The sequence below is a fragment of the Dermochelys coriacea genome, chromosome 3 (assembly GCF_009764565.3).
Source record: "Dermochelys coriacea isolate rDerCor1 chromosome 3, rDerCor1.pri.v4, whole genome shotgun sequence".
Taxonomy (NCBI): Eukaryota; Metazoa; Chordata; order Testudines; family Dermochelyidae; genus Dermochelys; species Dermochelys coriacea.
This window is the reverse complement of record NC_050070.1, coordinates 192,307,901-192,325,244: the sequence shown is the minus strand read 5'-3', so window position 1 is coordinate 192,325,244 and position 17,344 is coordinate 192,307,901. Positions and strand designations below refer to the sequence as shown.

The window sequence follows — 17,344 nt, the reverse complement described above, 5'->3', positions numbered from 1 at the left end:
GTGCTGTTTGCATCAGCTGCTTCCTTTCATTTAATTTACTAGATAAAATTGCTTTGATATCCATTCAGTTTGGTTCGATTAACTTTTAAGCAGTTGTTTTAGTTCTGATGGAATTTATTTTGGTAATAATATTATAATATCACTCCCCCCCCCACCATAGTCACACTTATAGGTGGCCCCACAAATCATGAAAGGACTGTTCCCATCCTCTCTTCTATTTCTGATCATAAGCTATTAGTGTGTGCAGGTAACTTTACTGTCAATAGCATTAAGAAATCAGAATCTAGGATAGTGAGAGAATTTGGGACCTTTCCTCATTCTCCAGTGCTGGGTGATTTCTTTTCATCCTGTAAACTCTGAAGGGGAGCCCTTAGGCACAGATTTTCAAAGGTTGGTTTCAATGTGAATTAGGCACCTACCCTGCTTAGGCCCTTATGAGAAGGCCATTAGGTGACTATCTGCATCTTTAGGCACTTAAATACCTTTGAAAATCTGGCCCTTAGAGCCTGATCCTAAACATACTGCAGTCTGTGGGAACAGGTTTTGGAGTAGGCCCTTAGCGAGAGACCTTTCTGATCACTAACTGGACTTATTGTCTCCTTTGTTATCCTGCATGTCCCTAGACCCATGGAATATAAACTTTGTAACTGATCCAATAACATGGGGCCCCTTTAAGTTACAGTTACATGCATTAGTAAGTGTTTAGCTGGATTCAGGCTATGAGGCATGATTCTGAGTTTACTGAATTAAATGAGAGTTTTTCCTGAGAACGGAGTTCAGGCCAGGTGGATAGAACGGACGATGGCTGCACTGATTTACAGTTGGAAACATTCATTGTCAGTAGGGTTCCTTAATATCTAGAAAAATATAGTCACAAACCAATAAATAAGAGAAATGAAAGCCCAAGAGAACAGATTTTAAACTCATTTCCTCTACAGATGTGTCTTGTGTGTTTTCCCATGCAGTGCCTCATTTGCGTGGGATTTGTTAAGCTCTTGACAGGCCTTTATGGCAACCTACACATCTCGTAAGGATCCTTCACTAAGCATTGCCCTGCAAAGCATTCCTAGTGTATATCTCTTGCTGTTGTGTGCCTCTGGCCACCTGCAGGAGAAGTCTACTGATATGATGATAATGATGTGGAAAAGTGGAGCAAAGAAAGTTACATCTAAATATGAATATGTATCATTTTGGCTATAAGGTGGAGAGAAATAAAAATGACTGTTCTGGTTGCTGTAAACTGCTACTGTCTGCATGGTTGAAAGCACCATACCAATGAGCTCATTAAGAAAAGAGCTCTGGGCCAGAGGCAAGCAAAGTGATCCTAGAAAAGGGCAGTTTTCCCTAATCATTGTTTTGTTCTTTTTGCATTATTGACCACTAGTAGCTGAAAGCCAATGCTGTCACATTGTTGTAATCTATAAAGTCAGGTGTGTAAAAAAAAAAAGCCAAAAATGGCTGAGAATTTAAAAATTGGATGATAATAGACCACAGATCCCAGTGATGATCGAACCTGGTTATATTCTAAACAAAAAGAGCTCTCAGCCATGCTTGTAGCTGTTTCCATCACTTCACACTGACTCAACAAACCTTCTAGGCTTCAGAGTGACATAGAGAATCCTGGAATCTTATTATATAGATTAGCAGTTCTTTTCACTATGGAGGGGATCTCACTTAACAGAGATCCTGTCTTTATGTGTAGTGTCCTGTTTTTTAAAGAAATCCCTTTAATCTGATGTATTGTAATTATTGAGCTCCTGGTCAGAGAAAAATGCATGAATCTCTCCACGCACAGGTTTGTCAGTTTTTTGTCAGTCCTGTTATGACAGTCTGGGAGCTTCAAGGAGATTATCTGGCTTTGAGGACTAAAACTGTATCCTATCCTGCAGGAAAAGGTCAAGTCCATTAAATAATACCAAGTTCCCATTAACCAAAAAAAATAGACATTTCATTCCTCAATTCCTGCAGATTAAGAGGATTTTGAAGGGCCTGATCCCTGGCATACCTTGAATGCTGTTGTAATCAGAACCCTTGAGCAGAGGCTTACCTTTAAGGAGGCGAACAACCCACTGATGGAAGCTTGATTTTGGTTTTGGAGTGCAGATGGGTCAATACCTATGGAAGGCCATAACACAGTCCCCTAGCTTGGCCATGTACCAGTGTTGTCCTGTTTCCATGACAAAGAATAATACCCAGTCCTCAAACTGTGCTAGACAATCATGAGCCCAAGATGAGGGACCCAAATGTAGGCAGAGTGCTGAAACTATTCTGTAAGTCATACAGTGAAGCCAATCGGTGATCAAATGAACATAAGACTATTAAGGGAAAACACAGAAAATAGCAGATGAATCTTAAAAAGAGTTAGTGCCAAACTCCCCAGTTCTTATCCCAGAGAGAACAAATGTCTGTCATTTGTAGAGCAGTTCTTTCCAGTGCCTCAAAAATATGTGAGTGCTAAACAGCATAGTGACTTGAGCTGGGCTTATAAAGTACCAGTCAAAATCAATGGGGGTTGGGTGCCTAAACCCAGGGCTGCGGTGAAATCCTGGCTCCATTGAAGCCAGCAGGAGCTTTCCCATTGGCTGAGGTGGAGCCAGGATTTCATGCCTGGTATTTAACGGCAAAGGGCCACAGTCAGCCTGACTCTTTTGCAGGGGGAGGCCACAAGCAGCTTTGTTGCCGCTTGTCTGATCCTGACTTGAGACATGCAAAATTCCAGTTTCTGCATTTAAGCAAGCAAAGGGACTCCCAACCTACTCCCCTAGGGACAGGGAGAAGATGGCCTCTGGCTGCCTGTCTCCTAGAGCTGCCAGTGGATCCATCTGACTGCACAGCAAGCAGTAAAACGCATCTTAAACAGGGAGTATAGTAGAGTGTATGCAGCTCAGCACCTGCAGGAGCTCTAGTAGTGAGAATGCTTCCCCATGCTCCCTCTGGGACGGTGTGATTCTGCACCAGGTCCCGCTCGGACTGTGCCTCTGAGGCACAACTGAGCCCTGAATTATTAGTGCTGTTTCTAAAGAGGATAAAATGAAACATTTCCTGGCAGCTTTGTTTCCTGGATTCTTTCTGTCTTCAACTACCATCCAACATTTAAACATTTCTTACTGGAAGCAGCTAACAAGATATAATAGCACCTCTATACCTCACAAGGGTATTGTAAGGATAAATACATTAAAGATTATAGAGTACTCAGATATTCTAGTAATGGGGGGGGCCAACCAAGGGCAACAGATAGATACAAGAAATTCTGGAGTTTCTTGCTCTAACCAGTTTCTTCTATATCCTTTATCCCTTAGAGAAGAAATAAATGACTGTGTTTTCCCCATTCCCGGACTTGCCCCTGGAAACAGTAGACATGATTAGATGGGAACTTGCTCACAAGGGACATCATATGCAGTGCCAGTTAGGCCACTCGTATGAACTTGGTGGCTTATGACGTTATGACTCAACTGTACTATACTTATAGTACTAAAGCTTCAACACTACTTAGACTCTATTGGAGAGGAAGGGAGGTTCTGCTATCCAGCCTGAGTTTATTTCTTCTATAAACTATTCAAGATAGTAATGTTTAAGCTGAGCCTGAGTAGCCATTTATCAAAAGACAGTCAATTAGCAGCCCCTTTTCTCCATTGGTTTTTCTTTGAATAACCATAGACTTTAAGGTCAGGAGGGACCATTATGATCGTCTAGTCTGACCTCCTGCACAATGCAGGCCACGGAATCCCACCCATCCACTCCTGTAATAAACCCCTAACCTATGTCTGAGCTATTGAAGTCCTCAAATTATGGTTTAAGGACTTCAAGGTGCAGAGAATCCTCCAGCAAGTGACCCGTGCCCCCCGCTGCAGAGGAAGGCGAAAACCCCCCAGGGCGTCTGCTAATCTGCCCTGGAGGAAAATTCTTTCCCGACCCCAAATATGGCGATCAGCTAAACCCTGAGCATGTGGGCAAGGCTCACCAGCCAGACACCCAGGAAAGAATTCTCTGTAGTAACTCAGATCCCACCCCATCTAACATCTCATCGGGCATATTTACCGATAATAGTCAAAGATTAATTAATTGCCAAAATTAGGCTATCCCATCATATCATCCCCTCCATAAACTTATCAAGCTTAGTCTTGAAGCCAGATATGTCTTTTGCCCCCACTGCTTCTCCTCTTTCAATGCTGTGATCTTATATCTACACTGCAGTTTTGTCACCAAAAGTTATGCCATTGTAATTAAAGCACTTCAATTAAACTGCAGGTGCATGTCCACAGTATGCTCCTTGTGTCGGCACAGTGCATCCACACTAGCAGCTCTTGTATCGACACAGAGAGCAGTGCACTGTGGGTAGCTATCCCACTGTGCACCTGGCTGCAGGGTGCTTTGGGAAGGGTTTGCAATGCTTCATGGGGCAGGTACAGTGTCACATGATGCAGGTTTCCCAATCCCATTATTCCAGGGGCGTCCTAGTAGATTTACAGCCGCTTTTCAACTGAAGTGGGTGGGGGAGAGGGGAAGAGTGTGTGACAGGGAGTGTGCGGGGAAGACAGAGACAGAGTGTGTGTTGGCGGAGAGTGTGTTCCCCTGCATGCTCTCTCCGTCAGTTCAGACAGCTGCCAGAAGCAACCACTCCTGGGGCAGGGGAAGGGGAACCCACCTCCCTCCCTGGCTCAGCACAGCAGCCTCTCTCTCCCTCTGTCTCTCACAGGTGCACACACATCTGTCCCGGCCGGCCTGCGTCTGTGTTCCTAGTGTGGCAGAGAGCAGGAGCAGTCCACCTTCATGATTTGCTTTGTTGCCCAGTGTAGAGCAGCAGGCTCAGCTGTCAGAAGGGAGCTTTGAAAGGGGAGGGGTGCATGCCTGTAGGGCTGCTGAGTTCAAAACAGTGAGCAGAACGGTCCTGGCAGGTATTGTGGGATACTGGGAGAGGCCAGTTCTGCGGATATAGTGAACAGCAGTGTCTACAGTGACATATTGTCATTTTAACTTTGCTGCAAAAAGCTCTATGCCTCTCGTCGAGGTGGTTTTATTTTGTCATTGAAATGGAAGAGTTTTGTCACCAAAAGTGGCATGGCTATGTGTACACTCCACTGTTTTGTTGCCAAAAGCTGCCTTTTAGCAACAAAACTCTGCAGTGTAGAGAAGGCCTAAGGAAATTAAACATCTACCCAGAATATAACTCTGTCAGACTGAGCCACTGTTTATGAATGCCCCTGAAATCTTAAACTCTGCTCTAATCATATGCAAATGGATTGCATAAGTTCATAATGTTTAGGGCCAGAAGGGACCATTATATCATCTGCTTTGGTCTCCTGTATGTCACAGGCCATTAAATTTCACCCAGTTACCCCTTTATTGAGCCCAATAACTTGTGTTTGGCTAAAGCACATCTTCCAGAAAGGCATTCAGTCTTGATCTGCAGACATCAAGAGATGGAGAATCCACCCCTTCCCTTGGTTGTTGGTTCCAATGGTTAGTCAGCCAGACTGTTAAAATTTTGAGCCTTACATCTAATTTGAATTAGTCTGGCTTCGGCTTCCAACCATTGGTTCTTGTTATGCCTCGCTCTGCTAGAATGAAGAGCCATTTAGCACTCAGTATTTGCTCCTGGTGAAGGTAATTCTACACTTTAATGAAGTCACCTCTCAATCGTTTTGAAAAATTAAACAGATTGAGCTGTTTACATCTCTCTCTGTAAGGCATTTTCTCCAGTCTTCGAATAATTTCTGTGTCTCTTTTCTTCAACTTTCCCAATTTTTCAACTTGCTTTTGAAAATGCATGCACTGGAATTACATGTAGTAGTATTCCAGTATCAGTCTCATCAATACCATATAAAGAGGTAAAATCACCTCCCTCCTCTTATTTGCTACTCCCCTGTTTACATATCCAAGGATTGTATTCGGTTTTTGCCACAATACTGTACTGGGAGCCCACGTTGTGTTGCTTGTCTACAATATCCCCTGAATCCTTTTCAGTCACTCTTTTCCAGGATACATCCCTCATTCTGTAAGTATGGCCTGCCTTCCTTGTTCCTAGATGCATGACCTTGCAGTAGGCTCTATTAAAATATGTTTAGTTTAAATGGGCCCAGCTTATCAGGAGATGCAGATCACTCTATGTTACTGCCCTGCCATCATCATCATTTACCTCTCTGCTAATCTTTATTTCATTTGCAAATTTTACCAGCAGTGACTTTGATGAAAACGTTGAATAGCATTGACTTAGTACTGATCACTGAGGGATCTCACTAAAAATACCCTCTTTCCATGGTAATTCTCCACTGGCAACTACTTTTTCATATCTGTCAGTTAGCAAGTTCCTAATCTATTTCACTTGTGTTTTATTGATATTGTATAATGCTAATGTTTCAGTCAGAATGTGTGTGGCACTAAATCAAATGACATAAAAGTCTAAGTATACTACAGCTATCAAAAAATGAAATCAGGTTTGTTTGACAAGACCTATTTTCAGTAAAAACCATGTTGACTGGCATTAATTACATTAATATTCTTTCAGTCTTTGTCAGCTGAATTCTGTATCAGCTTTTCCATTATTTTATCCATGATTGATAACAGGCTAAACAGCCTATAGTTACGAAAGACATTCCACTTGCCCTTTGTGAATATTGGCACCACATTAGCACTTTTCCAGTCTTCTGGAATTTCCCTGGTATTCCAAAATAGATTAAATTTTAACATTAGGAGGCCAGAGATTTCCTCAGCCAACTCTTTTAGGACTCTTGTGTACACGTTATTTGGATTTGCTGTTATAAAAATGTTTTCCCCAATTAAATATTGTTTAATATCATCCTTAGTTATTAATGAACGAGGTAGTACTTCTTCATTCTCACATGTTACAAGTACATCATCCTGCTTGTTTCCAACTACAGAACAAAATATTTATTGAACACTTCTGTCTTTTCTGCATCATTATTAACAATTTTACCATCTCCATCTAATAAGAGACCTATAACTATAATACAAAAACTCCTATAATATAGACCTATAACTCTACCATTACTAGAATTTTCTTTGTTTCAAATATATTTTAAGAAACTTTTTATTGGCCATAGCCCTGCTAGCCATGGATTTTTCCCTGAAGTCTTTAGCTTCCCTGTCAATTTTCTATATTTCATAACATTTACTGTATATTGATTGCTATATATTTTCCCTTTTTGCCATTTGTTATAAATTGTTTTTATATTTCTAATTACTGCCTTCACTTCATCACTAAACAGGATGGACTGTTTAGTCAAAGTTGGTTATCTATAAACTCTTTTTAAATAACTCCCAATTTTCCTTCACATTTTTCTGTCCAAAATTTCCTTCCCAATCAATTTCACTCATAATTTTTCTTAGCTTTGGGAAATTAACTCATTCTGTCTGTCCTCAACGGGTTGTAACAGTGTTGTGAACATTCCAGTCATGGTAATTGTCCCGGTAGGTTTTAGTAATATCAATTATATCCAATTTCTTTTCATCAATGAGAGTTTCTCTTACTTGTAACCCAGTCTCCTAATATTGGTATATAAGCAAATGAAAAAATTCTTCTCTTCACATTGTTTGTCACATTGGGTCAATTTGGTTGCAACACACTGAATTTGGACTGTTTTAAAGAGTTATATTCAGTCCTAATGCAGGGGAGTGGGGGAGAGAGAGAAAGAGAGAGAGAGAGAAAAAAAATCTGGCCCAGTATTTCTAAATTAAATCATCCACTCTATTCATATTCCGTGTTTTCTAATGACTCAAGAAGGGTGGGTATCAATGTGTATTCTCCTAGCCATGTTTCTTGGTGTTCGATTCTGCTCCCCTTCCTCATGGTAAATGGTACCTTCCTGGGCAGGCAATCACAGGAATGTGAAAGGGACAAGAGAACCAAGAAATGGGAGCAGACATTGGGCCAACTTCTGGAATTCTTTTCTACTGGAGATCAATAGTACTGATCTATAGATCTACTTCGCCATGCTACTGGCAACAAACCAAGGTTAAACCAACATTGGTACCATCGAGGGAGTGGATGAGAATCTATACGTAAAGACTGATGTATTGGTGAATTCTTTATTAATTTGTTCTGGCTATTTTCCATTTAGTAAATATGTTTTTATTGTTTATTGACTTTCCTTGAGTCCATTTTAAGGTATTCCGGGCACTAAGGTAGCAAAGAATCCTCTGAGAAATCTATGTGCTTTCTAAACAGGAATGTATTCATGGAGAACAATGCTACAAAGCAATCAGTAACAATCAGCTACCTTCCTCACAATCTCTTTTACCATATGGATCTTTATGTGTCTGATTTTAATGAAAGTGTGCTGTGTAGACCCAACACCTAGGAATAAGAAATGGCTTTGTTAGCAGAGGATGTAAAGGCAGAAATAATTAAGGTATCAGAAGTGGCAAAAGATTGAGTAACCTCTAGCATAAATGGCTTTGTGCAAACAGGGGTTAAGAAGCTAAGATAACCTCGCTGGCATCTGACCAAAATGACCAATGAGGAGACAGATACTTTCAAAGCTGGAGGGGGGGGGAAACAAAGAGTTCTCTCTGTCTGTGTGATGCCTTTGCCCGGACCAGAGCAGGAATGCAGGTCAGAACTACTGTAAAGAGTTAGTAAGCAATCTAGTTAAATATGTGTTAGATTCTGTTTTGTTTAATGGCTGATAAAATAAGTTGTGCTGATTGGGATGTATATTCCTGTTTTTGTGTCTTTTTGTAACTTAAGGTTTTTGCCTAGAGGGATGTTTTGAATCTGACTACTCTGTAAGATATTTCCCTTCCTGATTTTACAGAGGTTTTTCTTTTACTTTTTCTTTAATTAAAATTCTTCTTTTAAGAACCTGATTGCTTTTTCATTGTTTTTAAGATCCAAGGGTTTGGGTCTGTGTTCACCTATGCAAATTGGTGAGGATTTTTATCAAGCCTTCCCCAGGAAAGGGGGTGTAGTGCTTGGGGGGATATTTTCAGGGGGAGACATTTCCAAGTGGGCACTTCCCCTGTTATTTTTGTTAGACACTTTGGTAGTGGCAGCATAAAGGTTCAAGGACAAAAGGTAAAAGTTTGTACCTTGGGGAAGTTTTAACCTAAGCTGGTAAGAATAAGCTTAGGGGGTCTTTCATGCAGGTCCCCACATCTGTACATTTTGGAAAGTGGCACAGCATGAACCCCAGCGTGTGGTTCGGAGCTTAGCTCCACTGGCCTACCTGTGACAATGCAAGGTTGGATGGGGGCAAGGTAGAGCATGAAGTATGTGCTGCATGGCTCTTCAGTCCTCCCCTTTCACACAGGGTCATGGGGTGGTTGTGCAGAAGTAGCCTGCTCTGAGCATCTCTGCAGCCATTCTGCCAGCTGAGGAGAAAGGTTCTTGCTCCCTAGACCCTTCATGGAAATTACCAACATCTGGTTTGAATCCAGTGCCACAGATTCAGAAGGGACAATTGTGATCCCCTAGTCTGAACAGGGTCTGGCTCATAGTGATCAGAAATGGGTGAAAGTGAGGACACATTTTCCCAAAGGTTCACTCAAAGATTTTGTTTTAGAGTTTGGAGACTTGGCTTTTCTGCGAAAAATTGAGATATTTGTTTGTCACTTAAAACATATGAAAACCTGAAAAACAAATTTGTTGCTGGGAAACATGATGCCTTTGAAGGTGTGAGCAGACATGGCAATGGTCTGGTGGCCATCTCTGACGTTTTTCTCTTGTGCCTTATCGATGAAGAGGAACATAAAAAGAGAGAGCAAAATATAGCATGCTACTGTACCACACTAATGAATACAGCTTCTTCTAAATCCCTTCTCATTATCAAAATGTGAATGTGTGTTAGAGGCAGAGGTAAAAGTAAGCCGGTACGCCCCAGTACAGCGTACCGGCAAGAGCCGGTGCACTGTACTGGGGCAGCCCAGCTTCCCAAGGGGGCAATTTAAAGGGTCTGGGGCTCCCAGCAGTGGCTGGAGCCCGAGGCTTTTTAAATTGCCTCCAGAGCTCCGCTGCTGGATCCCTGGGGTAGCGACTGCAGGGCTCCGGGGGCTATTTAAAGGGCCCGCGGCTCCCCTGTTTCTACCTGGGGAAGTGGTGGGGCTCCAGCTATTTAAAGGACCAGGGCTGCAGAGGCAGCTGGAGCCCCCACTACCCCAGGGCTCCGGGGTCTATTTAAAGGGCCGGGGCATCAGAAGAGGGGAGCCCCAGGCCCTTTAAATAGCCCCAGAGCCCCGGGTTGCTGCTGCTGCTACCCAGGTGGGGGGGCACTTACATTTCAGGGTGGGCTGGGGCTGGCTCTGACCCCCTCAACCCCGCCCCTTCCAGGGGCTAGGGCTGGCCCCAGCATACTGGTAAGTCACTCGACTTACTTTCAGCCCTGGTTAGAGGTCTCTCTCTCTGGCTGAGTCTGTTGGAGCTATAGGTTAAGAGCTTCAGCTCAAGCTGTGCACTTAGCTCTGGAGGTCCCTAGGTCAGAAGGTGAAGTCAGATAGCATCTTTCACACAGACAGAAGTAATTATAAATATTAGGTAACGCAATCAGGGAACAAAAACAATATCAGGTGACAAAGATTACAAACCGCAGAGAGCAAACTATCAAATGAGCAATGGAACGCTCACCAAGGCAACCAGTTTGTGAGCAATCTTTAGGAAAAAATGTGTTCATACGCAACATTCACTGGTCCATCTGAATAATGAAGAGGCTTACTGCATGTTTGCAGACTACTGATGAATAGGAAAAGGGGCTCAGTTTAGTGAATGATTTGTTGTTTGTAAATTTTGTACCTTTCTCCATTAACAACAAACAGGGATCCAAGCCCTGTCATGAAGGCCATTTTGCAAACCGTTTACTCCATACATGTATGTGCGTGTGGTAAAATTCTGTGCCACTGATACATTTCACATTATATCAAATGACATGGAGGATGTTATACATCTTAGCAGGTTCTTGACAGCAGTATTCTCTACAGCAGGGCAGACAGCAGATATGAGATGCATATTATGCTGAAAGCAAAGTTCTGGCATTTGACATGATTGCATTGTCCATATTTATCAGTGACACAGAATTCATATCCCCATATCCATCACCTTACACTTAAACTAGTATTTGGGTATATTCAAGTCAATTTATAGATGTAGAAATGCAGTGGCTTTTACTCAGAAAGATAAGTCCGTTCTGCTTTGCAGTTCATTTTCTGTGCATAGTACTCAGGATAAATTTATATACATGCAGGAATCTTTACAAATAGGGAGGAACACATCAACATACAGAAGCATTAAACAACAATTCTGCAGAGCACTGGACTTGTCCTATCTCATTGCTATTGCTTGAAAATAGCCCTGATCCTCAAAGGTATTTATCAGTGGGAGTTAGGCTCTAAATACCATTGAAGATCTGGGCCCTTTATCACTGCTGGAGTCAATATCTAAAGTTTTTTTTTTTTTAAAAATGCAGATAAAGAATAACGAAAGAATGATACAAAGTTGAGGAGAAAATAATTGAATGATGTGTTGTTTTGATACAGCGTGAGGGTTCAGTGAATACATAGCTAAATCTAGTTTATTTAGAAAGAAAAACTGCGAATGCATTTTCTCCCTTGGGCAAACATTTGAAAAGCTAAAGACTAGATTTGCTCATTACATACAAAAATATTTGCTAATTGGGGATATCTGCTTCCCCCATAAGGCTCCTAACACTATCATTGTTGTGCTGATCTTTCTCTCAATAGGAAATCATTAAGGCTGCATAAATGCTCCACAAATTCCTGATGACTGGCTTAGAATATTCTGGTCATGGTCTGTTTTAATTAGTGGCATTTGCTCACAGTGCAGTTAACTAGCTCTAGAGTAAAAAAAGTTCATGGTGGTTTTATTGGTGCATCAGCAAACCTGGCTGGATGAGTCAATGGCATGATGAAAATCACAAGCATCAACACATTTCTGAATAGCATATCAGCCCGGGTGATTGGTTTGCTGTGCATGTGAAAAAGGAAATTCCTCTTTCACCACAGTCACATGCCCTGCCCAGTTTAATTCACTGCACATGATCTGATCATTGTACCAGATATTTACCTCTGATAATTGAAAGTGGTGAGTTTTAAAGGCATGCCATATGTTTAAAAATCTGTCTCCCTTCAGCCCCTTTAAGATCCTATTGTGACAAGCAACGTCTAGTGTTACTCTGACTGACGTCGATTAGGGGAAAATATTTGTTCCCATATTTTCTGTTTCCTTTGTGCATTTGATAGTACTTTATGCATGTTCCTCTGTGTAGTCAGTTATTTATTCAAACCGTGTCTATGCTACAGATGCCACTGCGGTTTAGGTATAATGCTGTAACTATGTTGCTGTAGTGCCATAGCACAGACACTTCTCACAGGGATGGAAAGATGTTTTTTTTCCACTGCTGTAGGAGCTTCACCTCCCCAAGTGATGGTAGCTAGGTCAAAGGAAGCATTCGTCCATTGACCTCGCTGCATCTACACTGAGGGTTCAGTTGGCATAGCTGTGGCACTCTGGGGTCTGAATTTTTCACACCCCCTGTCATAAATATAAAGGGAAGGGTAAACATCTTTAAATTCCTCTTGGCCAGAGGAAAAACCCTTTCACCTGTAAAGGGTTAAGAAGCTAAGATAACCTCGCTGGCACCTGACCACAATGACCAGTGAGGAGACAAGATACTTTCAAAGCTGGAGGGGGGGAAAACAAAGGGTTATCTCTGTTTGTATGATGCTTTTGCCAGGACCAGAGCAGGAATGCAGGTCAGAACTCCTGTAAAGAGTTAGTAAGCAATCTAGTTAGATATGCATTAGATTCTGTTTTGTTTAAATGGCTGATTAAAATAAGTTGTGCTGAATGGATTGTATATTCCTGTTTTTGTGTCTTTTTATAACTTAAGATTTTGCCTAGAGGGATTCTCTATGTTTTGAATCTGATTACCCTGTAAGGTATTTACCATCCTGATTTTACAGAGGAGATTCTTTTACTTTTTCTTTAATTTAAAATTCTCTTTTAAGAACCTGATTGCTTTTTCATTGTTTTTAAGATCCAAGGGTTTGGGTCTGTGTTCACCTATGCAAATTGGTGAGGATTTAATCAAGCCTTCCCCAGGAAAGGGGGTGTAATGCTTGGGGGGATATTTTGGGCAACGTTTCCAAGTGGGCACTTCCCCTGTTCTTTGTGTAACACTTTGGTGGTGGCAGCGTTTAACCTAAGCTGGTAAGAATAAGCTTAGGGGGTCTTTCATGCAGGTCCCCACATCTGTACCCTAGAGTTCAGAATGGGGAAGAAACCTGGACACCCCCTTAGCACCATAGTTACTTGGACCTAACGTTTAAGTGTAGATCAGGTCTTAGTTTCCCTTGATGACTTTTTAATTGTGTCAGGTTAGGTTCTGTGTGAAGTAGAACACACTTTCCTGAGAACTAATCATTAGCCTTTGTATCAACATTGGGATTATGTTATGTTATGTTATATTATATATGACAAAATCAATTATATTGAATGGGCCTGGTTCTGATCTCACGGACACCAATGTAACACTACTGATTTCAATGGAGATACGCTTGATTTACAATAGAGATCAGAATCCCCCATGTGCTGGCAACTATGATATAGGTAGGTTCACAGTGCACATGCTCACTTTTCTATCCCAAATCCTGGAAAGTACTGAATCAGATCTTTTCACTAGCATACTCTTACCTTGAGGAGCTGGCATGAGCAGTGTGGTTGGAATTATGAAGAAAGAAATGAGTCAAGAAAAAAAAGCATATGCATTTTGAATGCAACTATCTCATAAACTCACACACATGACACCTGATTCTAGTCTCTGGTGCAAGGCCCAGATTCAGCAAATCACTGAAAAGCATGCTAACTTTATATATATGTATAAGTCTCATTGATTTCATCAGGAATTAAGTGGGTGCTTAAAGTTAAGAACTTGTTTAAGTGCTTTGTTGAATAGGGGTGGGACTTCTCATGTGCTTAAAATGAAGCATGTGCTTAAATGCATTGGTTAGTTGAGGCCTAAAAAAGGAGGATCTGCATTGAAGCCAGTGGTGGTACACTAGTCTAGATGAGATCTGAATCAGGCCCATGAAATATTAGTGATTTTAGCATCCATGGCTACCCCAAAGTTGCTATAAAGCTGATGATTATTGCTGTTGAGCACAACTTACCACTAAACATCTGGTGTGATAGAACTAAAGAGACACCATCACCTTGAAACTACTTAATATAAAAGTATGAATTAAATGCACTTTCAGATGTATAGCTGCCCTGGAGACTCGCTGTCAAATTTTTGATTTTACAGTCAGATATTCCTACGTTTTACAATTTCTTTTTGCTCTTGCTTGGTCAGAGACACGCTAATAAAGCAGGTGGAATGACCTGAATAGCTGCTTGTATCGGGAAATTGTGAAACTATACTTAAAGTGCAGTCAAATGCAGAAAGTAAACAAATTGCAAAAACAATTGAGAAAAGGACTCTCCTCTCCCACCTCCCTGCCATGGTCTCAGGATGTACTTTGTTCTCTAGAATAAGATCTACTGAAAATCTATGGGATTTTGTAATATCATAACAAAACCTTTGACAGAGAGTGGCTGTAAAGGGCTGAGTGTACATGGTGAAAAAAATGTCTCCAGGGTTTTCAGAGAGCTTATGTAATTTAAGATTTTACCCACAAACATTTGGTCACAGAAGTTGCCAAAATGCATTGATTTCCTGACAAAGAGTTACGTGTAAACAATCCTCCAACATACAAGGAGTGTAATCTTAGCTCCATTGAAGTTAGTGGGCTTTTTTGCCATTGACTTCAATGGGGGTTAGGATTTTACTCAAGGTCCAGATTACCCTGAGATTATATAAACTATAGATGCCAAGCCTGCATCTGTTGATATATTTTAACACCTTTTTTATCACTGCAAGGAATACTTTTGTCTTTTGTAAATGTCAATTCAATTGTATTGGTGCAATTCAGCCAGCTCAGGTATCACATCCAAAGTCCATTGAAAGCAGTGAGTTTCTTTCCCTTGATATCAGTGGGCTTTGGATCAGGTTCATATTGCATTTATAGCTTGATGAAAACACCCCACTTATGTAAATTATAAAATGTCATAGGAACCACTGAGTGTTAGGGAGTTGCAAGAAGGATTCAATTGGTCATGTTCAGGAGTCCTACCAGAAACTAAATTTTCACTCTATTGGCACACAATATACTTAATGAGATGCTGATGTATTAGATAGCAGTCTGAAACTTATCCCCATAGAACTTGCTATTTTGTATTGTATGATTTAAAGTTACTGGGAAGTATTTTATATTCAGGAGCTTGTTTAAAGTAGTATAACTCAGTAATAAGCCAAGTGACCTCTTAGAATTGAAACAGGAGTTAGATACTGGGCCAGATTCTGCTCTCTGTTACTCAGGTGTAAATCACGGTAATTATTGTGAGTTCCATGCTCATTTCTCTAGACCAGCTGGAATCTGAGAATCTTCTGCCTCCTGAATTTACAATTAATTGCAATTTTTTGCCCCCAAACTTGCTTTTCTAGTTTTTGTGGGCCACCATGTTAATAATTAATAGTCCCAGAAATGTGTCAGAAAAATCCAATTTTATGATGTGTGAGATGTCACAAAATGAAGGGATGAAAAATTTCAGGTTGACACAGAAATATGGTATGTTCTTTAGTGTGATATTTTAAAAAGTGTCAAAATATATCAAACACTGTCACAAACATTGGAGAAATCAATGCCTTATACTGTTGATTCCTCCTGCTTAGAATCAGACACCATTGCAAGCTTCAGTGATTGGTATTTCATAAAGTGTCTATTCCTTGGCTCCCAGCCATCATAAAGCATATGGTGAATGAGCTGTGACAGCGACACAGCGCTGAAATGTATTAATTGCTTGTCTTTATCAGCTTTGTTTAGAAAAATAGTGTATACCACGGGAGAGCCGCATGGATAAAAGTGCATATTGTTTGTTGGTTTCATCATATCTTTGTTTCTCGCATTAGTCTTTAATTCTCAACATAGGTGGCTACAAATTTTAAAATATTCACTTTTTGGATAAGTGGCTCCTCTATTCTTAGCGATCCTGAAGCCAGTACTAAAAATGTCATGTTTATCTGCACTGCAGGAAGCAGATGAAGCTTTGTTATGTAATCTGGAACTTCAGATTGAATCACAGTTCCTGCAGGATGACATTAATGCCACAAAGGACAGGTACAAGAAGGTAATTGCACTGAATTCCCCACCTCTCAGAGAGGAGTCTGGAAGGCTGAAAAGTGTCACGCTAACCTTTGATCTCTTTCAGTGGCCACTTCAGACACCTACAGGGTAAAGATTTGTTGTTTTGTTTTATTGTAAAAAGGCATTTTGAAAAGGTTCAAAGAAACCCAGTGACCCCAGGTAAGACTGGATATGTTAGTGAACAAAATACATTCAGTTCGGTATTCTCTAGACCAACAAGTAGGCTGTTGTATTTTATCAAAGCTCACTCACTCAAGGTCAGCAGTCTAGAATCATTAACATGATTAACAGGATCTGCTTGAATCCTTTATCATCATTTAATCTATAGAGGGGCCAGTCCTGTTTGAGCCATCCTGAGTACCATGATAAGCAGTCAGGCCAAGAGCCTCAAACGTATTTAGGCACCTAGCTCCCATTGGAATCAGTGGGAATCACGTGCCTGAATAGGCTTGTCGATATAGGCCTTACTGTTTTACACAGAGGTACAACAATTCGTTTTGTAGCATGAACGCTATAAAATGTTGCCTGATTCAAGTTCTGTAAAGGGTGTGACTGGGAGGATTGTAGTCTGGCATTCCCAGGAAAAGATCCATCATTAAATAGCTTTAGGAGCCATATATAAACTGGTTTCAGAGTAGCAGCCGTGTTAGTCTGTATTCGCAAAAAGAAAAGGAGTACTTGTGGCACCTTAGAGACTAACAAATTTATTAGAGCATAAGTTTCGTGAGCTACAGCTCACTTCATCGGATGCATTTGGTGGAAAAAACAGAGGAGAGATTTATATACACACACAGAGAACATGAAACAATGGGTTTATCATACACACTGTAAGGAGAGTGATCACTTAAGATAAGCCATCACCAGCAGCGGGGGAGGGGGGGGGAAGGAGGAAAACCTTTCATGGTGACAAGCAAGGTAGGCTAATTCCAGCAGTTAACAAGAATATCAGAGGAACAGTGGGGGGTGGGGTGGGGGGGAGAAATACCATGGGGAAATAGTTTTACTTTGTGTAATGACTCATCCATTCCCAGTCTCTATTCAAGCCTAAGTTAATTGTATCCAGTTTGCAAATTAATTCCAATTCAGCAGTCTCTCGTTGGAGTCTGTTTTTGAAGCTTTTTTGTTGAAGGATAGC

At 41.0% G+C, this 17,344-nt stretch overlaps 1 protein-coding gene across 2 annotated transcripts in view; it reads left to right on the top strand.

The window, feature by feature from the left end:
• BFSP1 (beaded filament structural protein 1) overlaps positions 1–17,344 on the top strand; it is a 55,596-nt gene that overhangs the window by 22,908 nt on the left and 15,344 nt on the right. For both annotated transcript variants that reach the window (XM_038393719.2, XM_038393720.2), the window contains exon 3: positions 16,097–16,192. In XM_038393719.2, the coding sequence (XP_038249647.1) occupies positions 16,097–16,192 (96 nt within the window). The remainder of the gene's footprint in view (positions 1–16,096; positions 16,193–17,344) is intronic.